Raw genomic sequence first — 21683 nt, 5'->3', positions numbered from 1 at the left:
CATGGAGAAGAGCAGAGAGAGGGGATAGTGAGGAGCAGGGGAATTGTCAGGGAAGTCCTCTATTAGATAACATTTGAACAAAGCTGAAGTAGTTGAGGGAGTGAGCTCTTGGTTATTTAAAAGGAGAATGTATTTGAAAGGCACAGAGTGTAAGATAAGAGACAGGAGCTCACTTGGCTGCCCTGATCTGGACAGATGCCCTTTTTCTGTTTTCCTGAACACTCTCATGTTTACCTCTAATGTGGCACTCACTGCGTGACATTGTAATTGTCTGTGTATGTCTGTTTCCCTCACTTGGATGTGGGTTTCTTGAAGTCAGGGACTTCTGATTCCTTTCTGTCACCTCAGCGCCTACCTTATATCCTGACTTGGAGTGGGCACCCAGAAATATTTATTAAATAAATGAAGAAGGCTTTCTGGGCCTTGTTTTATAGCCTGACAATTTTTATAAGTGATTTATGAGAAGGTTTGAATGACGGATGGTGAGAGAAGAAAAAAAAAATAGAATTCTAAGCCTGGTTCTGTCTGGCTTAATTCCCTTTTTGGGCCTCTGAGAAGTAGAATACTTGATTTTCTTTGAGAAGCATCCCTGGAGACTTCCATTTTCAGCATTATGGCTGGCTAGCTAACCCCTTACATGGTGGATAAAATATAGCAAAGTCCTTTATAGCTAAAATGGCAAGAAAGTAAGAAATTCCCAGGGGCCTAGAAACCAAGAGTAAACTGAAAACCAGCGTGGTTAGCCCTCACCTCAGCCACCCCGGGTTTTTGCTGATCTCACTTACCTAGAAGTTTGGGCTTTAATAGGCCTGCTGTTGGCAGTAAATGCAACTATGGCCCAGATGAGTTAGATTGTCATTGGAACTGAGATCCCTGTATGAAGCTGGGCCCTTGAAAATCCACACCTTTGGATGAGGTGGACTAGGCAAAGACACAGAGAGATGACAAAGAAGACTGCCTCTTATCCAAGGCTCTAGTAGAGGGAAAAAGTTTCCCCAGATAATTCTTAACCACAGGCATTTCCTCAAACGGATTTGGACTTATGTATCTGTTACCCTAATGGCCTAAATACTCCAAAGAAATTGACATTAGAAACCATCCAGGCTGGTAATACCCCTGGATGCTTGGCAGAAACATGTGCAGAATCTAGAGAGATATACTTAACACAGGCTGTGTAGGAATCCCATAGTCTAAAGGATAGATTTGTTCAATGAGAATGCGTATTGCTTGCCTTATGCTTTTGCGATCATGATGTTACTTTTGTATAAGAAAATAAACATTTGAGTAAATCTTTGCCTCCCTGTGTGTGATCTCAGAAATGGGATGATAGAGCAGAACTTGTACGCAGGTCAGCATTTGGGTATGGACACGCATTTAGCTGCCTCCCTGTCCTTGCAGAGGTCATGGAAGAAGTGACATCGTGCTCCTTCAACAGCCCTCTGTTCCAGCAGGAAGACAAGAGAGGGATCACCTACCGGATCCCAGCCCTGCTCTACATCCCCCCCACCCACACCTTCCTGGCCTTTGCAGAGAAGCGCTCCACGAGCAGGGATGAGGATGCTCTCCACCTGGTGCTGAGGCGAGGGTTGAGGACTGGGCACTCGGTACAGGTGACTCCTCATCCCAAATCTGTCTCTGAGCCTCAGTCTTTTCTCCACATTGCTTAGAGTACTTCAGCGTCCGTGCCTTTTCCTGTCAGTGCTGGAAAATCCCTGTGTGGGAGGAAGAAAAAAAAAAAAAACAGTAAAAGCAATGGCTTTCTCAGAGTACTTACTGTGTGCCAGGCACACATGGGCTCCTCAACAGCCACCCTGTGACATAGGAATGGTTGTCAGTCACATTTTATGGATGAGGAAACTGAGGCTCAGAGACGTTGCCACTTGTTCAAGGTCACATAGCTATACTAAAACTACAGAAGCAGGCTTTAAACTCCGTCTCTGATTCCAGAGGCCTCCATGGTTCATTCATATTCAACTAACATGTGGTGTGCTTTTGATTCCCATTCTCTTTTGTTCTTATAAGTCACCCAGGAAGTAAGCATTATTAGTTCAGTTTTCTGGTGAGGGATCCTGGTCCTTCGGGGGGTACGTCTTGTTCAAGACCACAACTAGCAGACAGTGGGGGTGAGGATAACAACAGTCCTCCTTTTCCTGCGTATTTTATGTGAGGTGCACAGTATTCCTGTTGTACAGGAGGAAACGTGATTAAAGTGGCTTGACTCAGATACATGCCTACCAAGCCACAGAACTGGGGTTGGATCCCTCACCCCTAAGTAGCACATCTTCACTGCAGTTTTAGAGGAGATTGAGTGCTTCCTTTGGGACTGTGAGTGTAGGGTTATTTCAGATCCCATTTGTCTTTTCTTCTGTAGAGCTGGCTGAAATGAGGATCAAATGGGATAATGGATTTGAGAGTCTTTTATAAACAAACAAAGATACAAACATAGATTTCTTTATAATAGACACTCTAATCCCCCTAATGCACCCTGGTTTTCTACCCACGGAAATATCACCATTAAAACTTTACGTCACCAGGAATGCCTTTGTTTGCTATTACAGTGCAAATGCTTTTCTGCCATAGGTGGACCTTGCCAGCACCCCCTGCCTCTGCTCTGGATGACCTGCTCACATTTTCCTGTGGGGAAGATTTTTACTTTGGGGAATTTCCAGTCCCTGCTCTTTCACTCTGTCTTGCCATGAGCCTTCATGGCTTCCCAGGACCAAACCTCTGCTTGTATCACTGGCCTCCAAAGAGGCCCAGCCCTGCAGCACAGCTTGGAGTTACAGCTTTTTTGTTTCCTCCAGGACTACGCATTGCCTGTGGTCTTGTTGTCTTGCTTTCTACCGCAGACCGTTGGGCTGTGAAACACTTCTTACCAGACCATGCCTGACATAACCTCACTGCCCAGCTGTCACAAGCATTCACAGATGCATCCATTTTAACTCAATCTCCCTTCTCTATATTTTATCACTTTTCATTTTCTGACTTACCTAACTGTAGAATCTTGAAGTTAGAATAATCATCAGCCTAACTTCTTTCCCAGGACAGAGAACTTCTGTATTCTCTTGGTAGCTAGTAATAGCTTAGGGGTTAAGAACATGTCTTTGGAGTCAGGCAAAACCTATCATTTATTGGTGGTGTGACCTTGAATGTCTGACTCTTCTGTTTCATCATCTGTAAAATATAAATAATAGCAGTTACATATTAGGAACTCAACATTAGTCATCCTCCATAAAGGGTCTGCTTACACAACTCTTCAAGTGAGAAACTTAGTCCTGTGGCAGCTGTTAACTTTTGTTTTTGGAGTGAAACAACCTATACTTCTCCATAATTAATTACCCATTGGTCTTGTTACGGTTTCTGGGACAACTAATCCATACATAATATAAAGTCCCTTTTCCAAAGAATGCTCTTTGATGTACCTAAAGAAAGCAGTGTTCATCCCCTCCAATTCCTCCAATCTGGGGGATCACCAGCTTTAGTTCTTTCAGTGGCTCATGAGGCCATAGTCTTAATTTCGTTTCTGGTCCCTTGAAAGCTGTGATTACTGTCTTTGGGATTTTTTAAAAATATTTTTTATTTATTTATTAGAAACAGAGAGAGAGAGAGAAAGGCAGAGGGAGAAGCAGGTTCCAGGCAGGGAGCCCGACGTGGGACTCGATCCCGGGTCTCCAGGGTCATGCCCTGGGCAGAAGTCAGCGCTAAACCGCTGAACCACTGGGGCTGCCCTTGTCTTTGGGATTTGATCTGGGATGTCAGTGTCCTTTTTCAAAGAATGGTACTCTGAATATAGGGCCCCTAAGGATAGATGGACCAGTTCAGCAATGAGGTAGCTATCTCATTTTATATTCTTGTCATGCAGTCTAATGTAGCATCTGCTTTTTTGCCAGCTGCGTAACACAAGTTGACTAACACTAAGTAGATTGTCAGCTACCAACCTCTAAAACCTAAAAAAACCTAAAAAACCTAAAAAAAATTTTTTTTTAGCGGGGGCACCTGGGTGGTTCAGTGGTTGAGCATCTGCCTTTGGCTCCAGTCGTGATCCCAGAGTCCTGGGATCAAGTCCCACATTGGGTTTCCTCACAGGGAGCCTGCTTCTCCCCCTGCCTATGTCTCTGCCTCTCTGTATCTCTCATTAATAAATAAATAAAATCTTAAAAAAAAATAAATAGGGATGCCTGGGTGGCTCAGCAGTTGGGTGTCTGCCTTTGGTCCAGGGCATGATCCTGGAGTCCTGGGATTGAGTCCCACATCTCTCCTGTGTCTCTGGCTCTCTCTGCGTCAATCATGAATAAATAAAATCTTTAAAAAGTAATTAATTAAAATTTAAAAATAGAAGTAAATAAAATTTAAAAATTTTAAATTATAGTAGAATATACCTAAAATTTTGCATCTTAACCATTTTAAGTGTACATTGTAGTATTGTTAACTAGAGACACGTTGTGCACCAGATCTCTAGAACTTTTTCATCATATATGACTGCTATGTTATACCCTTTGGACAAGTCTTATTTCCCTCTTCCCCATCCCCTAGCCACCACCTTTCTTCTTCTTCTTCCTTCTTCCTTCTTCCTTCTTCCTTCTTCCTTCTTCCTTCTTCCTTCTTCCTTCTTCCTTCTTCTCCTTCTCCTTCTCCTTCTCCTTCTCCTTCTCCTTCTCCTTCTCCTTCCTTCTCCTTCTTCTTCTTCTTCTTCTTCTTCTTCTTCTTCCCCTCCTTCTTCCCCTCCTTCTTCCCCTCCTTCTTCCCCTCCTTCTTCCCCTCTTCTTCTTCTTCTTTATTTATATATTTATTTATTCATGAGAGACACAAGCAGAGGGAGAAGCAGGCTCCATGCAGGGAGCCTGATGTGGGACTCAGTCCTGGGACTCCAGGATCACACCCTGAGCCAAAGGAAGATGCTTAACTGCTGAGCCACCCAGGCGTCCCTCTTCTTTGTTTTTATGAGTTTTTAGTTACTTTAGATTCCTCATGTAAGTGGAATCATCCAGTATTTGCCTTTTTGTGATTGGCTTTTTTCACTTAGTATAATGCCCCTCAAAGTTCATTTATGTGGTAGTGCATGACAGGATTTCCTTCTTTAAGGCTGAATAATATTCCATTGTATGTGTATACCACATTTGATTTATCCATCCACCTGTTGATGGACACTTGGGTTCTCCTACCTTTTAGCTATTGCAAGTAATGCTGCTGTGAACATTTGCTGTGCAAATATCTCTTCAGGACTTTGCTTGTCATTCTTTTGGGCATATATCTAGAAGTAGAATTATTCGGTCATGTGGTAATTCTGTTTTTAATTTTTTGAGGACTCTCCATACTGTTTGCCACAATGATGACACCATTTTATATTCCCACCAAGGGTGTACAGGATTCCAATTTCTCTATATCCTTGCCAACACTTATAATTTATTTTTGATAGTAGTCATTCCAGTGCATGTGAGGTGCTGTCTTGTGGTTTTGATTTACATTTCCCTAATTATTAGTGATGTTGAGTAACGTTTCATTATGCTTGTTGGCCATCATGTTTGCTGTTCTTTAATCATGTTCTCCATCCAGATTTTTAAGCCCAAGACTTCTATTTCTGTCAAGCCCCAGCTTGTTTATGTCCCATTGCTCCAGCTGGTTGAGATCATTTAGATTCTAATGCTTTCATGTTTTAGTTACTGTTTCTTCCAGCTTCATGTTAACTTTGTATTAGACTTATCTGGCCCAAATAATTTTCTCCTCTTAACCAAATAATTTTCTCCTCTTAGCCAGTAAGAGTGGTGAGCTTCTGACTTCACAGTGACTAGACTGGCCAATAACTTCATTGAATTTGACAATGTTTAAAGTGTTTACTGTGCATAAGGTACTCTGGTACAGAATGGGCTGCCCCAGAGATACTGACTTCCCTGTCCCTTGGCCAGTTCCAGGAGACTGAATGGCCTTGATCCAGAAGGCTTAGAGAAAGCTCTTCTATAAGATGGGAGTTAATTCTAGGTCCTTATGACTCTGAGATTCTCTGATGTGAGCTTTGCTTAATAACATGTTTTGCCCATTTATGCAGGGATTAAATGTTTTATTTCACATAGTTAATACATTCATGTGGCATACATCATATAAAACACTATAAAAAAAATATATATCCCATCCTTAGTGCCCTACTTCCTATAGGTTGTCACCATTGTTTCCTATGTACTCTTATAGTGCTGCTTCTTACAGAAACAAAGAAATACAAGTATATATTCTTAATACACACCCTTTAAAAATTTTTAACATGAAGTGATAATACATATATAGAAAACAAATGTCCAGTGCACAAAACATGAATGTCTACCTGTGAACTGAAAATGCCAACACTTGTAGACTCATCACTTAGCTCAAGAAATAAAATATTACCAGCACCTCAGAAACTTCTCTTATCCCCCTTCTCTTTCTCAGAGGGAATTGCTATCCTGATTTACAGCTCTAGTTTAGTGTTTTTTTTTTTTTTTAATTAGACTCTATACCCAGCATGGGACTTGAACTCATGACCCTGAGATCAATAGTTACATGCTTTACTGACAGAGCCAGCCAGGAGCCCCTAGTTTTGCTTGTTTTTCATCTTTATTCTTTATGTTTGGCTTCTTTTGTTCAATATTTTTGAGGTTTATCCAAGCTATTGTGTATGGGCTGCTCTGAATATTATTGTACGTGTTTTTGCTACTGTGTGCGTGCATTTTTGTTGAGTTTATATCTAGAAATGGCATTACTGAATCAGAGGGTAGGTTTATATTCCACTTCAGTAGATAATGCCAGCCAGTTTTCTAGAGTGGTGGTCATGAGAGCTGGTCTACTTCAGTTTCACCCTTACTCTGTGCATTTAGCTCTTTGAAGTTCTACCGTAAAGCATGGGAGTTTACCAGGGCCCCAAATTTTTGCCTTCCTGCTCCTATAAGGCTGTCAAACAAATTGTTCATCTTTTCAGCTTTTCAGTTCTCTTTGAGAATTAGCAGAGATATCCTGAGAGGAAAAGGGACTTGAAATACCAGGCTAGCTTCTCTGAATGAACTTCTCTCAGTTCTTGGTTTATAATTTTTCATTCTCTTACTTTCTCTCTGGTGCTTTTAACCAGATGGTTTTGTTTTGATATTTTATCTGTCATCCCTAGTCTCAGTGGAAAGGTTGGTTCAAACTAGTTTGCTGCTATTAGATTTTTCTTCTTATTTCTTATACAAAGGGTAGCATACTGCATACATTGGTCTGTAATTTGCTCTGTTCATTTGAGATCTATCTCAGTGTGCAGAGGTCTTCCTTTTTTCTTTTTTCGTCTCTTGCATTGTATGTTCATTTAACCAGTTCCCTACTGATGAATATTTGGGTTCACAATATTTTGCTGTTCTGAATAGTGCCACAGTGAGTAATCTTGCATATATTTAATTTGATGAGCAGATATATTTTAGGATAAATTCTCAGAATTGGGCATGCTGAGAAAGGATAAATGCATCTGGAATTTTGACATGCCCTACATAAATGTTGAACCATTATGCACTACATTGCATATAAGAGAGTTCCTGTTTCTTCACATTTTTGTCAACAGAGTAGTGTCAAAGATTATGATGTTGCCAGTTTGTTAGATGAAAAGTGTGACCTCAATTTTAATTTGCTTTTCTCTTTTATATGTGAGATTAAACATATTTTTATTGTTTTTTCCTCTTTCTGTGAGTTACTTAATCTTGCTCTTTGCCCATTCCAGTTGGGCTTCTGAAAATTTTCTTACCAATTTCTAATATAGTTTTAAAAATATATTAAGGAGGTTAGGCCTTTCTTTGTGCTATTTCTGATTACGCATTATCTCATTTTAGCCTTATACCACAAACTTCCTGTGTGAGCATGTGTTACTATATTTTCTGTTTAACTGCTGAAGAAATTGAGGTTAAGTAAGTTTAAGTAACTTGCCCAAGTTCACACAAGAAGTGATGAAGGCTGCTTTGAACCAGGTGTCTCTGACTTCATGCTTGACTTTTTAATGACAGAGTTATGAATAGCGTCCCCAGGATAGTAGAGAAAGGAAAAAAAATCTTTGCTTAAAATTTCTCTTTATTTGCCTAAATTCCATATTTGTCTGCCTTGCTTTGCTTTTCTTCATCTTCTTTTCTTTTTCTTTTTTCCCCTCTTCCTTCCTTTTTTCTTTCTTTGAAAATATATTTCTTTAGCTCCTATCATGTGATAGGAGATAGGTAGGCACCAGAGAAAGAAAATTTGAATAATTTTATTTCTGTCCTCAAAAGACTCAATCTAGGAAGGGAGCCAGTCACATAAAAATTATAATCATCATATAATAAATGCTAAAATTCTTCTGTGTGTACAAGGAGGAAGCCACCAACTGCTTTTGGGGGGAGAAGGGAGGGGAGGAAGTTTCATAGAAAGTTTTACAAAGGAGGTGACTTTTTTGAGTGTGGAGGGTGAATTGGGCATCTATACAATGTGAGGCAGAGTGTTCTAGGCAGAGAGGACAGCATGTACAATATCTAGCATTGCCTCTTCCCAGCAGTATAAATCATCCTATAATATTTGAGAATTAGTGAATATTAGTGAATACTTGATTTCATAGATTTTAATACCATTTATTTCTTAACACTAAAAAATACTAATGTTCTTTCAATGAGCCTCATGTCTTCCTGTTAGTCTCTCACTCCTGTTCTCTCTCCCTTCCCCTTGTCTAGTGGGAACCCCTGAAGCCATTGATGGAAGCCATGTTACCTGGGCATCGGACCATGAACCCCTGTCCTGTGTGGGAGCAGAAGAGTGGCTGTGTATACCTATTCTTCATCTGTGTGCGCGGCCATGTCACCGAGCGTCAACAGGTCATGTCAGGCAGGAATGCAGCGCGCCTCTGCTTCATCTGCAGTCAAGATGCTGGCTGTTCATGGAGCGAGGTGAGGGACCTGACTGAAGAGGTTATTGGTGCAGAGGTGAAGCGTTGGGCCACATTTGCTGTGGGCCCAGGTCATGGCATCCAGCTGCAGTCAGGGAGGCTGATCATCCCTGCATATGCCTACTACATCCCTTATTGGTTCTTTTGCTTCCGGCTACCATGTAAAGCCAAGCCTCATTCCCTGATGATCTACAGTGATGACCTAGGGGCCACCTGGCACCATGGCAGGCTCATTAAGCCCACGGCAACAGTGGAGTGCGAAGTGGCAGAGGTGACTGGGAGGGCTGGCGACCCTGTGCTGTATTGCAGTGCCCGGACACCAAACAGGTGCCGGGCAGAGGCTTTCAGCATTAACAATGGTGAATGCTTTCAGAGACCAGCCCTGAGCAATCAGCTGTGTGAGCCCCCGCATGGCTGCCAAGGCAGTGTGGTGAGTTTCCGGCCCTTGGAGATCCTTCATGGGTACCAGGACCTGAATGGTAAAGATTCTCCTACCATTCAGCAGAGCCCTCTGCTGGACAGCTCACTGTGGCCAGAGCAGGAAGGTGGAATTCTGTCCAAATCTTGGCTCTTGTACTCACACCCAACCAGTAAGAAGCGGAGGGTCAACTTAGGCATCTATCTCAACCAGACCCCCTTGGATGCTGCCTGCTGGTCCCGCCCCTGGATCTTGCACTGTGGACCCTGTGGCTACTCTGATTTGGCTGCTTTGGAAAAGGAGGGCTTGTTTGGATGTTTGTTTGAGTGTGGGACCAAGCGAGAGTGTGAGCAGATTGCCTTCCGCCTGTTTACAGACCGAGAGATCCTGAGCCACATGCATGAGGATAGCACCGGCCCTGGTAAGAACTCTGAGCCAACTGAAAGCTAAAAATTGGCTTAGGACCCAATTTTCCATAGAAAGGAAACCACAGAAGGCAACCACAGCCAGGATAATGGAGGCCAGGTTAATAGAGTTTATTAAAGTCTACAGAGAATCCAAAAACTTAATATTCTGCTCCCCACCTTTCTTCACTTCTCCAAAGAGCAAAATGAAAATTTTGCCGTAGCTACCGCAGTGGAAAGAACTATGAGTTGGGAAACGATGATGTAGTCCTTGGTTGTCCACTGGCTTGCTTTGGAACCTTGGACGTGTCACCTGAACTCTCTGGGCCTCAGGTCTCCATCTGTAAAATGAGAGGATTGGTTCTGTGATTTTTCTTCTTCCCATTCCTAGGAACAGCAGAGTGACTGCATAGTCCATGATCAGTGAGTCCTGGCTGTATAGGTCTCTGATAGGACTCTGATCTCGAAATGGAAGTCAGAGGATTCATCTTTTCCAATGACTCACCACTCATCCAGGTGTGAGGCTACAAGCAGGTGTTCTGGCACAAAGGAAGATCTGGTTTATTAAGAACAAACACACCCTCACCCTTCTAATCATGCTTAGAACTCTACAGGCTCTCTATCCTAGAGGAATTGGGCAGAACAGTAGAATCATGAGGTCACCTACCTTCTCCAGCTTTGCAGCTCTGCTCAATCGTCCCTTCCTCAGCCAGAATGCTATTTCCTAGGGAATAAAATGAGAAACTCAAAGCCAGTGGCCCCCAAGGATGATACTTACTGTTTCTGATGGCATCACTCCTATGAAAGATGAACCTGAAGTACGTGTACTAGGATGGTGCCTGATGAGAAAAGGACACGGATCAGACTTTAAAGCATTAGACAAAACTTCCCATGTTCTCTGCCCTCAAGGAGCTCACAGTTTATGGGGCTAGAAGTGTGAGAAAATTCAAGCAAATCAGGGCAGCTGGTTTGTAGATGTTGGGCTTTAAGTTGGGGTGATGGTAGCTCCTAATGTCATTGTCTTAGTTGTATCTTCATTGTGCTTGGAGTCAGCAGCCCCAGGGCTTGGCCAGGTCGCTGGGTTTCCCCCAGGTCTGTTTTTTTTTTTTTTTTTTTTTTCCCTCAGAATATTGCTCTGGGCTAGTCACTCCTTTTTACACATGAAGAAGGTCTTCACCATTAGGAAGGTCTCTGGACTCCAGACCTCTGAATCAGGCCTATTTTTTGTACCTACTGCAATCACTGTTTGTGAAGTCGAGATGCCTCTTTGATAGATTTGGGGCTGAAATTTGCCAGTGCTGAATGTCTCAAATGATACCAGATTGGTTCCTCTTATTTTAGATTCAGTTCTCCATAGCCTGTTATTATAACAGAAATTCTATCAAAGATACGGTTTTTCTCCCTATTTTAGGAGAAGAATACCTCCAACTTGTATCAAATAACTAAATTTGGTGCCAAGTAATGGCCTGGAAAGCAAGTCTTGGTTGTAGAACAGAGCCCAGGAGGCAGGGGTTGCAGTTGTACCTGTCATATGGGGGAGAGTCTACCAGGATGAAGGTAGAGATTAACTTCACCTACTTCTGCATATGGCTTTAAGCCCATGGCTTAGAGTGACTTTTTAAAATTCCCTCAGCCTCTCACCCATTTGTCAAAGTTATCCTCCTAGTACACAGTTATGATCACTTATTCACTCATTTGTACATTTATCTAAATATTTTCGAGAGCTGTGCATAATGTAAGGTGCTTTCTATTGCCATTCCCTGGTTGAAAATCATTTGTGGCTCCTCAATAGCCTACTGAAGGGTTTTTACATTTAGTCTGGCATGTAGAGCCTTCCGTTTTTGGCTGAGATAATGAATACAAATCTCCACACAAATCTCTAAACAAATCTCTCTTTGTATGAAGCCCACTCAGAGAAGATCTCTGTCAAGTTGGCAGTGGAGGGGGTGACAGAATTGGTGGTACAAGGAGGAACAGGGGAAGGGCAACCCATTCCTGACTAGTGGAAGCTTCTTGTTCTGCAAAGCTTTCCTGAGCACCATACCCCAAATAGATAGGAACCGTGGGGATGGCTTCCTTCTCTAACAGGGTCTAAAGGATGAAGAGAATGAAAAGCAAGAAAAGAGGGTTGGGGACAAAGGGAATCCAGAATGAGGATTAGGAAGAGGAACAGAGTTGGCAATGGCAGCTATGAAGAAAGAACAGCAAGGAAGGAGTCCCGGCATGTTTAGGAGGAGAGAGAACATGGCCCAGATATGAGACCTAGGCTGGAGAGGTGGTGTGGGTGGTGGCTGCTGTGAAGAAGAAATGACAACAGGCTGGAGCTGTTTGCCAAAATGTGGGGGAAGGGACAGAGGCCCACACAGGCTGGCAGTTTAGGCTATTGATAGGTTCCTACCCAGCCCTGTAACTTTAAGCTGGTTTAACTCGTTCATGTTCCAGGTGACCAACAGAAACTGCTGTAGGCACTCTGACTCTCTTTGTGCCAAGTACCCTAGGCTTTCCAGGCCCTTGGGAACTTCTTGCGACACTGGCATCCTAACAGCGTCCATTTCAGGCCCTCTCACGTTGGTAGAATGAAAAAGATGGGGCAGGTAATGGCAGCTGTGAAGAAAAGAGGAAGGTAGACTGGAGGCCTCTAATCTAGAGGCATGAAGAGGACTATAGAGGCTGTGGTCCCTTTGCCCCCAGAGGCTCCCACCCTATCTTTGGACACTTAGAATGGATCCATCCAGCACACATGGCTCATCACTGGGAGAGCAAGAAAGCATAGGTAGGGGCCTCCTGCTGCTGGTCTGTGTCCAAATCCACCTCCTACCCCTTCAACTTGCTGGTCCTGCTCATGCTCCCAAACCCCTGATGCCTACACTCCTAGGCTCCTACTATTTTTATTTCAGGCCCTTGTTATTTGGTGGTTTATTTGGATCTGTTTCTCCTGGTCACCGATCTCCCCTCATATCCTTGGGATATCATGCAACTGTAGCCATAGATAAGAGACATTGCACCTTGTTTCTTGGGTAGCCCAAGGCACCCACAGAGGTCAACATAAGGCTGCTTCCCCTGCCTCCTCTACAGGGCAGTAGGTTTCAATACTTCTACTTCAGCCAGATTAGGCTGCTCTGTCTTCTTCAGTAGGCTGTGCGTTTTCCCCACTGCATTATTCAATATATGTCATGTCATCCTTTCCTTGCTCCTGCATAGTGCATAGTTGGAGCCTCCCTCCCTCTGGTCATTACTACAGGGTGCAATATATCATTATTGTCTGTCTTGTGCCCTCTAGGCATCTGCTGGGTTGTGAATTCCTTGAGGGCCAAGTCTGTATGAATCCTCTATCCTTTTTACCTTGAATTACAGTGATTTCTTTATAAAAATGCTTTTTCTATTGGATTCTGAACTCCCTAAGGATAAGGACTGTGCCTGATTCCTTTCTGTGTCCTCTGCACCCAGCACAGGGCCTGGAGCAGAACAGACAGCAGTAAAACTAGGCTGAATGAATAAAGGAATCAAAAATCCTGGCCTTCTGGAGCTAAGTGAGAAGGCCGGGGCAAGCTACCCCATAGGGAGGAGCATATTGCATCCCTCTGTGGATTGGATGGTGCTCTAAACCCACTGAACACTCACCCTAAATGAGTCTTCTTTTTGCTGGCCTGCATCCGGGTCAGTCACAGTGCTTCCCGGAAAAAGAGCTTTTCTCTGGCTTTAGCTGCCTGCCTGGATGTGTCAGAATCACAGCCCAAGCCCAAAGCCAAGCCTTGATTTGGGTTCTCATTTCAGTGCTCTTTCCCCTCTGTCCCTAATTGGAGTTTCTGTAACTGCTCCTTGTCCAAGACTCCAGGAGAGATGCTGTGCTTCCAGTGTGTAGCGAGCATGTCTTGGTTCTGTGATACCAAGTGCCAGAAGTGCCCTCTGTACTATAGAAACTACCAGGACTCTTGGAAACAAGAGAGATGAATAAAGAGTTTAATTCTTATGACTGCTATTTGTTTTGTTGAGGTCAAACTGTGAGGTGATTATCATCCTAATACTTATATCTAGTTTGTACCCAACTACTTTTGAAAAATAGATTTGAGGCCTTTTCTTGCTTTTCATCAGAACTTTTACTTCCAGAAAGCTTTATTGATAATAATCCTTTGTACTTTTATACATTGACATTGGAACATAGTTGCTTTTTGAGGGAAGCAGGGCAGAGATTACCATGACTGGTTAGATTGCATATTACACATGAGCTATAAAGTAATTAAGTGAGGGAACTGGGATACACAGAATCTTCCCATCTGGTACCATCCAGTCTACCTACCCTGGGGCTTGTCACTGCACATCTTCTTTTTACACAACACCCTGAGGTTATTCCCAAATTGTAGCTAGTGAGGCCACAAATACTTACCTCAGTGATACGGGGTGATAGCCTTCACTCATGACTTTTACTTGACTTTGTACTCTGCTTTCTTAAAACAAATTGTTAAAAAGTTTTACATGGGCATCTCTTTTATCATAAAACTAAGGGTCATACATAAAATGACATAAATGAAAGCATAAATGTACAGAACTAATAATTTACCTCCTAAAAATAGTTTTATAATAATTATTGATATGATCATTTTTAAAAAATCCAGTGACCTATTTTTTTGTGTGTTTGTTAGATTGCTTGATGTCTGGGAACCTTTGGGCTTGAGAGGAATATGCACTACTCCATAAACTTCAGTGCTCAATTTCTTTTTTTTTTTTTTTTGATTAATGATTTATTTGAGAGAGAGAGTGCATGTGCACACAAGAGAGCACAAGCAGGGGGAGCGGCAGGGGGAGAGGGAGAAGCAGGCTCCCCACTGAGTAGGGAGCCAACGTGGGGCTCTGATCCCAGGACCCTGGGATCATGGTCTGAGCTGAAGGCAAATAGACTGCTCAACTGACTGAACCACTCAGGCACCCCTGGTGCTCAATTTCTTAAACTCCTATTCATTAAAACATTGAAAACCTCTTGAATGGGACGCCTGGGTGGCTCAGCAGTTGAGCACTTCCCCTCTGCCCAGGGCGTGATCCTGGAGTCCTGGGATCAAGTCCCACATTGGGCTCCCTGCATGGAGACTGCTTCTCTCTCTGCCTATGTCCCTGCCTCTCTCTCTGTGTCTCTCATGAATAAAATCTTAAAAACAAAACAAAACAAAACAAAACCTCTTGAATATTTAAACAATGACAAATTTGATTAAACTGCCTTCAACAGAAATACCAGTTACAGACTTAGCATAGCTGATCCTTTTGAACATTTCAAATACCATAAATGGTAGATAAAACATAAATAAGTCCAATGATTATAAAAGGTATCCTTAAACCAAAATGGAGTACAAAAGAGCTGATGCCATAGACTTAACTTTGTTAGTTATGGGACCTTATAAGCCCCCCTTTATTTTTATTAATCTCTTTAGTTTGAGTTGGGTATTTTTTGCAAGCAAAAAAAAATTAATACCCATCCTCAGAGGAAATTTGATTACTTGGTACCACAACCTATTAGTCACTACCTGAAGCAGAACTATATTAATTTTTTTTTAAGATTTTATTTATTTATTCATGAGAGAGAGGCAGAGACACAGGCAGAGGGAGAAGCAGGCTCCATGCAGGAAGCCCGATGTGGGACTTGATCCTGGGTCTCCAGGATCAGGCCCTGGGCTGAAGGCAGCGCTAAACCGCTGAGCCACCCAGGCTGCCCAGAACTATATTAACTTTCAATGCAGTCTACTAAAGTGAACAGCATTACCTAAAGGGCACATTACCAGGAGAGTCCTTGGGATAGAATGGAGGAAGGGCTGGACTAGAATGGGTGGAGAGTCCAGGGTCTATGTCCTCGAGCTTGCCACTGACCCAATGGGCTACTTTGTGCCAGCCACTGGCCCTCTCTGGGGAACCCATTTACTCAGTTACAGCAGGAGGCATAATCCTTGCCCTACCAAGGCCACTCACCAGGAGCTCTGTAGATACGAGGAGCTAGTGAATCTGCGAGAGGGTGTCATGTAAATAGTGAATAAATTATCGTTTGCCCTTTGATATCCATATTGCCATCAGTGTTGGCAACATCTGACAGTCAAAAGCTGAAAATGAAGGTGATGGATGAAGAGGAGGAGATGAAGGCCGCCCACTGAGGAGAGCACTTCAAGGCTAGACAGCAATCTTGCCTCACCTCTGTCCTGTCTTTAGCACACTGTAGGCTTCATGGTTTTACCCAACCTTCTGGTTTTGCCCCAGACCTTTTGCTCCCTTTCTATGAGGAATGACCCAGCCTGGGTATAGAAGCGGGAAAACTCAGCCCCAAGTAGGAAGGGACTTGGTCTGAGTCATCTGTGTTTTCAGTACCCACCATAAGGCCGGGCATGGCACATGCAAGAAAGGATGCAAGAGGAATTGCATTGATAAGTGCCTACTGTGAGTTGAGCTATACATACATTATCTCATTTAATTCAACAACCCATTTTAGAAATGGAAAAGTCAAGACTCAACAAAGGTGATATGTTCCACTGTCTCATACCTGTAAGTGATCAAGTCAGATCTGATTCTAAACCTATATTTTTGTCATATGGCAAATAAGAGGCAGAACTGTGGGATGCTTACCCTGCAGGTTGACATGAGGCAGAGATAGTGCCTCTTAATTCCTTGGAACATCATGGGCATCCAGCCACTGGTAAGAGGCTGGTAAAGAGGACCCCATAGTGATAACATGTCTCACAGTTGCACTAAAGTGGCCTCTCAGACCAAACGTCTTCCCCTTTTATTTTACTCAAGAAAAAATGCATTTGTTTCTTTCTTTGGAAGCCCAGATCTAGCTAGAGATTATTTTCCAGTACCTCCAACTTCAGAACAGCTGCCTCCCACAACCCAGAGGCCTCCTAAACATAGATTGTGTTGTCTTCAACCAGGAATAGAATTAGAGTGAGAGCTTGGATTCTCTTGAGGGATAAACATAGAACCTGATGGCAGGTGAAGCTGATTAGTGCTGAGTGAGAAGGTCAGGGCCAGCAGACACTGGGTAGGACTCTGATTGAGCGACAGGTTGGAGATAGCAACTCTATCTCTGCCTTTCCCCACTATGAACCGGTCCCTGGAGCTATACCCATGGGCCAGGTCTGAGCCCATCATGCAACAGAGATTGCCTCCCTATAATTGTCTCTAATCCTCACAACAACCAGGAAAACAAGGCATTATTGTACCCAGCCTACAGACAAGGAAACAGCCTTGGAAAAGTTAAGTGATTAGGCAAGTATCTTAACTATAGTTTCATCTGTAATAACTTGGGATAATAAAAGTATCTCATAGGGTTGTTGTGAGTTAAGTGTAAATGCTCTATGTGTATTTAAACTCAGTTCAAAATTTAAAAGAGCCTGGCACATAGTAGTCAAAGAATGAAATCTGCTGTGATTATGATTTTTCTGCAGTAATCATATTAGCCCATCAAGTGTGCATAGTGTGATAGCAGTACTTTTCAGCTTACCTGTGCATATGAATCACCTGGAGAAGTTAAAAAAAATAGTCGCCTGCCCTCACCCCTATCTCCACCGCCAGGAATCTAATTTGGTGGAACTGGGCTGAGGCCTGCAAATTTGTGTTTTTAACAAGCTCCCAAGTCATACTGACGCTGCAGGTTCATGGACTACTCTTTGAATAGCACTATGTTTCAATACCTCTCCATCTATTGCCCCACCTGTCTCTTACACGCTTGCCAGCTCCATGGTGTCGGAGGAACATAGCCTGCTATTACTAATGTTCATGTGGAGCAAAGTTTTATTTCCCAAATAGGCATCTAACTTCAGTCTCTAGCTTGCCAGTAAGCTGCATCCTTCCTGGGTCCGAAATTTAGCTTTTCCATGACATGATAATCACCTGGGATTCCTATTGATTTTCTTGCCAAATCGCATGGAGCTTAAAGGTGACACCACAGCTTGGGAACAGACCTGGACCTGTGGCCACAGGGTGGTTTTCCATTTGTAAAGCAGATTTGTAAGATTCTTGCACTCAGCCAAGTACTGAGGAAGCAGTGGAAAAAGAGGCCTTGGGTTAGCTGGGCTGCTGACAACTCAGCTCTGTGAAGAGGGGCTTTTCGTATCTGCAGAGGGGAGAATGAGAGTCAGCACAGAGCATGATAAGCCTGGAGAGTTGCCAAGCTACAGATTGCTGAACTCTATTAGTATGAGGATCAAAAGTGAATAATCTGACCATATGCCTGCTCTGTCATTTTCTGCCTTTGGGGGCCACACAGTGTGGAGGAACATAAAGTTCCTCCTTCCTGTCTCCTAATAACCCTTTCCTTAGCGCCATCCCCCTCAGGGGCCCCAGGCCCAGATATCTTTGGATCAAATGTCGGAAAATGGTCAGGAATCTGTCATGCCCTTTTTGCTACTCTATGTCTCTGATTTCAAAGCTGAGGTTTCTGTATTGAAATTGAAAGATGGGGTGCACCTGGGTGGTTCAGTGGTTGAGTATCTGCCTTTGGTTCAGGTCGTGATCCCGGGGTCCTGGGATTGAGTCCTGCATCAGGCTCCCCACAGGGAACCTGATTCTCCCTCTGCCTGTGTCTCTACCTCTGTGTCTCTCATGAATAAATAAAATCTTTAAAAAAAAAAAAGAAATTGAAAGATGGCTATAGGCCATGGAGTTTGGGTTAAGGCAAGTCCTATGGACAGGTAGGAGCTTTGAGGGGAGAGTACTATGTCCATTGTTCACCATATTATTCCATCCCCTAGCACAGTAGGTACTTGATAAAAATTCATTGAATGAATGAATTAATGATCATTCCACATTCAATCCTCCAAAATTGGGAACTCAGAGATGGATATTAGGCAGGATAGGCAGGATAGGACACTCTTGCCTTTTCTGACCTCACTCCTTTGGTTTGAGACTTGATGGCATCTAAATGACCCAGAAGATGATCCCTAATAGCCTGAGTTAAAGTGAACCCTGGAGTCAGGGAGGTGCTATTAAGAGGATCTCAGGCCGGAACTGAGGAACACCTTTTCTGTCATTCCAGTAATCCAGGTTTGTACCACAGTCTGTATTGTTACTGGAAAACCTTCCTAAAGCCTGATCTGAATGCTGTAGTTTGGCATCTGCTGTGCTGCCAAGCATCGAGGGATGCTTGGGTGAGCACACTTGGCTCGGAGCCTTGAAAGTTGAGAGTGAGGCTCCCAAGGTCAGCATGGTGGTGGTAACAGGAATCAGAGAAGACCTAAAGGAGGAGTTAAATCATGAGGCCGGAGTCTGCTGTGTCAACTGCCTTCCACCTCTCATGTGAAGATTCCCCCTTGCTAGAAAGTAATAAATTTCCTTAGAACACTCAGGACGGTAGAGGTGGGGTTTGGAATAGGGTTCCAGGGTTTGTTTTCCAGGCCAATGAGTGTCCCAGTGCTTCCAAATGGAGGGCACCCGCCTCACATTAAGCCGAGAGTCAGGAGGTAGAGCAGATCCTCCCTCATCAGATCTCTTTGACAAGGATCCACAGCTACAAACACTTACACTTGTTCGGAAGCTGAGGCTGATCCCACCAGCTAGGGACAGGTGGGTTCCAGATTCAGGAGCTTCTGCTGCGCTGCTGCTTCTGGTGTATCATACAAAGTGCCTGGCCAGGAGGGCGAAATCCAGCCAGTGGGGAGCCCTCCAAACCAGGTACCTACATGCAGGGCTGCAAATGCCTGTTTTCCATTAGTACTGGGTGGACCATAGAAAATGCTGAGTTTGGGTGTTTGAGGTGAAGCTGAGCATGACTTCCTGAGAGTGCTGGACTGGGGAGCCTCTGCCTGGCTTCTTTGGGAGGTGCTGGGACCAAGAGCTGCCTCTCCTCCTTGCTGTGTCTGAGAGAGATTGACCTGGGCCTGAGATAGGACTGGCCTGTATCCAGACCATTCTCAAAAGAGACCTGTGTTCCTAACAGTGGGACCTCTGGCCTGTGGGTAGGGATTAGTGACAGGCTATGGAAGGACATGGCAGTAGGGAGGGTAACACTTTAAAATGACATTTGGGAGAATGTAATTCATTGAATAGAATCTTTTTTTAAAAAAAATATTTATTCATGAAAGACACAGAGAGAAAGGCAGAGACGTAGGCAGAGGGAGAAGCAGGCTCCAGGCAGGGAGCCTGATGTGGGACTCGATCCTGAGAGAGCGGATCACGCCCTGAGCCAGGAGCAGGTGCTCAACTGTTGAGCCACCCAGGCATCCCAGAATCTTATGGAAAAGAGCAAAATGATAGGAAATCAGGGTTATGCCGGGAATCAAGAGGAAGCTTGAAGCAGCAATAAAGGCTCTTAGTTCTCTTTCTTTTTTTAAACCTCGCTCCTTCCCCCTTCCTTCCTTTCTTCCTTTTTTAAAAAACACACAGAAAACCAAAACACAGTACTGTAAGACCTTGGGCAATTTACTAAACTCGTTGAGCTTGCATTTCTTCTCTGTAAAGTGAGCACAATAACATGAACCTCAGGTTGTTGAGAGGATTCAGAGTGTGTCTATGTGATGCAACAGGGCAGGAATGGGCAAGCTTGTCCTCCCAACCCCTCCTCCCCCGCCTTGTTCGCAACTTGTTTCCATCTCTGGGCAGTACCAGGGGGACTGAGGTAGTTTGTCAGTGAGTCTAGAGCCATCAAGGGTCTTTCTGAGATCCATTGAACCATGGTGACCCGTGGAGGACGCCTCGCTACTGGCAACCGGAAGGGCTGGTGCTAGTGAGGGCTGTGAGCCCCATCATGTCCTATCAGGCTGCCCAGCCAGCCGTCACTGCTCCTCTGGGGCAACAGTGATTACCTGCTCTGTATAAAAGAAGAAATAGAAGCATAGACTTGCACAGATACCTTGTTGAAGGTCACACAGCAAGTGATGAAACTGATGCTGGAATCAAGTATCCTGGTCCAGAGACTCTAGAGTCAGCACTCCACTTTCCTGCACACCTGTAAGCCCCAGGAACTGTCCAGGTTTGGGTTGAGAACAGTTCTCTGGGTGGTGGCTGTGCGAGAAACCCGAGGAGCAGAGATCTCTGTGAATTTGCCTCATCCTGTTGTCCACCATCCCCCATCTCCTGGGGTTGACCCTTGCTCGGAGTCCTGCTGGAATGAGATCCAGGTAGGTCAAACCTTTACTGAAGGCCTGCCCAGGACAGGTACATCGGTGCTATTGTTTAGTTTAATGCTCACCCTGGCCCCATGAGACTGCCCTGCTATCCCACATTTTAGATGACAAATGGGAGGCTCAGAGAGTGGCAGTGATTTGCCCAAGGTCATACAATGTCAGGAGCCTGAATGCTCCCAGACCGGGACTTCACCTGCAGCCCTGTGGCACTGCCAATATTGTCCACCAGGTGGCAATCTCTGCCCAACTCGCTGTGGGCTGCAGGTAACCTGGAATCAGATGGCAGGGCCTGTGGCTGATCCCAGCAGCCTCTGCCTGGTCTTTCAAAACTGCCCTGAAGCATCACTTAGTAACTGTTGTTTCCAATGGGTAACAGATGCCCTGAACGAGGTCGTGGCTTTCAAGAGAAGGAAGTTCTGTGCGTGTGCCTGAGCACAGGATCTGCTTCAGTCCCGTTCCATTTGAGACTGATTGGTGAGATGTTGGGCCTGATTTTCTTGGCACCCCTCCGCCCCCTTTGTCATCAGGTCTTGCTCAGTGGTGGCAGCTGAGTTGACCTTTGACTCTGGCAGAGGTCCAAGGCCCAGCCTCTTCTATAAGTGGGGTCACCCTGACCTGGTGTGAGGCTGTCTGGACAGCCCGAAGGAGCCATGCCCTATTCTAACCTGTGTGCTCTTCGTGTGGAGCCTGGGAGCTTCTGTGTTCTTTTTCCAGGCCTCCCTACATCCAGGAAGAACTAGGAGGGGGTCCTCTGAATCCTTCCTGGAACACCTCACACATTCCTTTCATTGCTGCTGGATGGAAGAGCTCCCCCTCAGTGGATTCCCATCACTAGATCACTCTACTAGAAACTTCACCCCAGGCTCTGTGCTGTT

At 44.2% G+C, this 21683-nt stretch overlaps 1 protein-coding gene across 7 annotated transcripts in view; it reads left to right on the top strand.

Moving 5' to 3' along the window:
• Positions 1–21683, top strand: part of NEU3 (neuraminidase 3) — a 36042-nt gene extending 14359 nt beyond the window's left edge. For 3 of the 7 annotated variants that reach the window (XM_038568629.1, XM_038568628.1, XM_038568627.1), the window contains 2 exons: positions 1399–1610; positions 8682–14336. In XM_038568629.1, the coding sequence (XP_038424557.1) occupies positions 1399–1610; positions 8682–9761 (1292 nt within the window). In that variant the 3' untranslated portion in view covers positions 9762–14336. Of the gene's footprint in view, positions 1–1398; positions 1611–8681; positions 14337–21522 lie in introns of those variants that run through there. The other 4 variants (XM_038568633.1, XM_038568632.1, XM_038568630.1 and 1 more) reach the window with 3 other exon arrangements.

This window comes from Canis lupus, chromosome 21, assembly GCF_011100685.1.
Source record: "Canis lupus familiaris isolate Mischka breed German Shepherd chromosome 21, alternate assembly UU_Cfam_GSD_1.0, whole genome shotgun sequence".
Lineage (NCBI taxonomy): Eukaryota > Metazoa > Chordata > Mammalia > Carnivora > Canidae > Canis > Canis lupus.
Note: the sequence above shows the minus strand (reverse complement) of the source record. Positions and strands in the feature narration are given on the sequence as shown.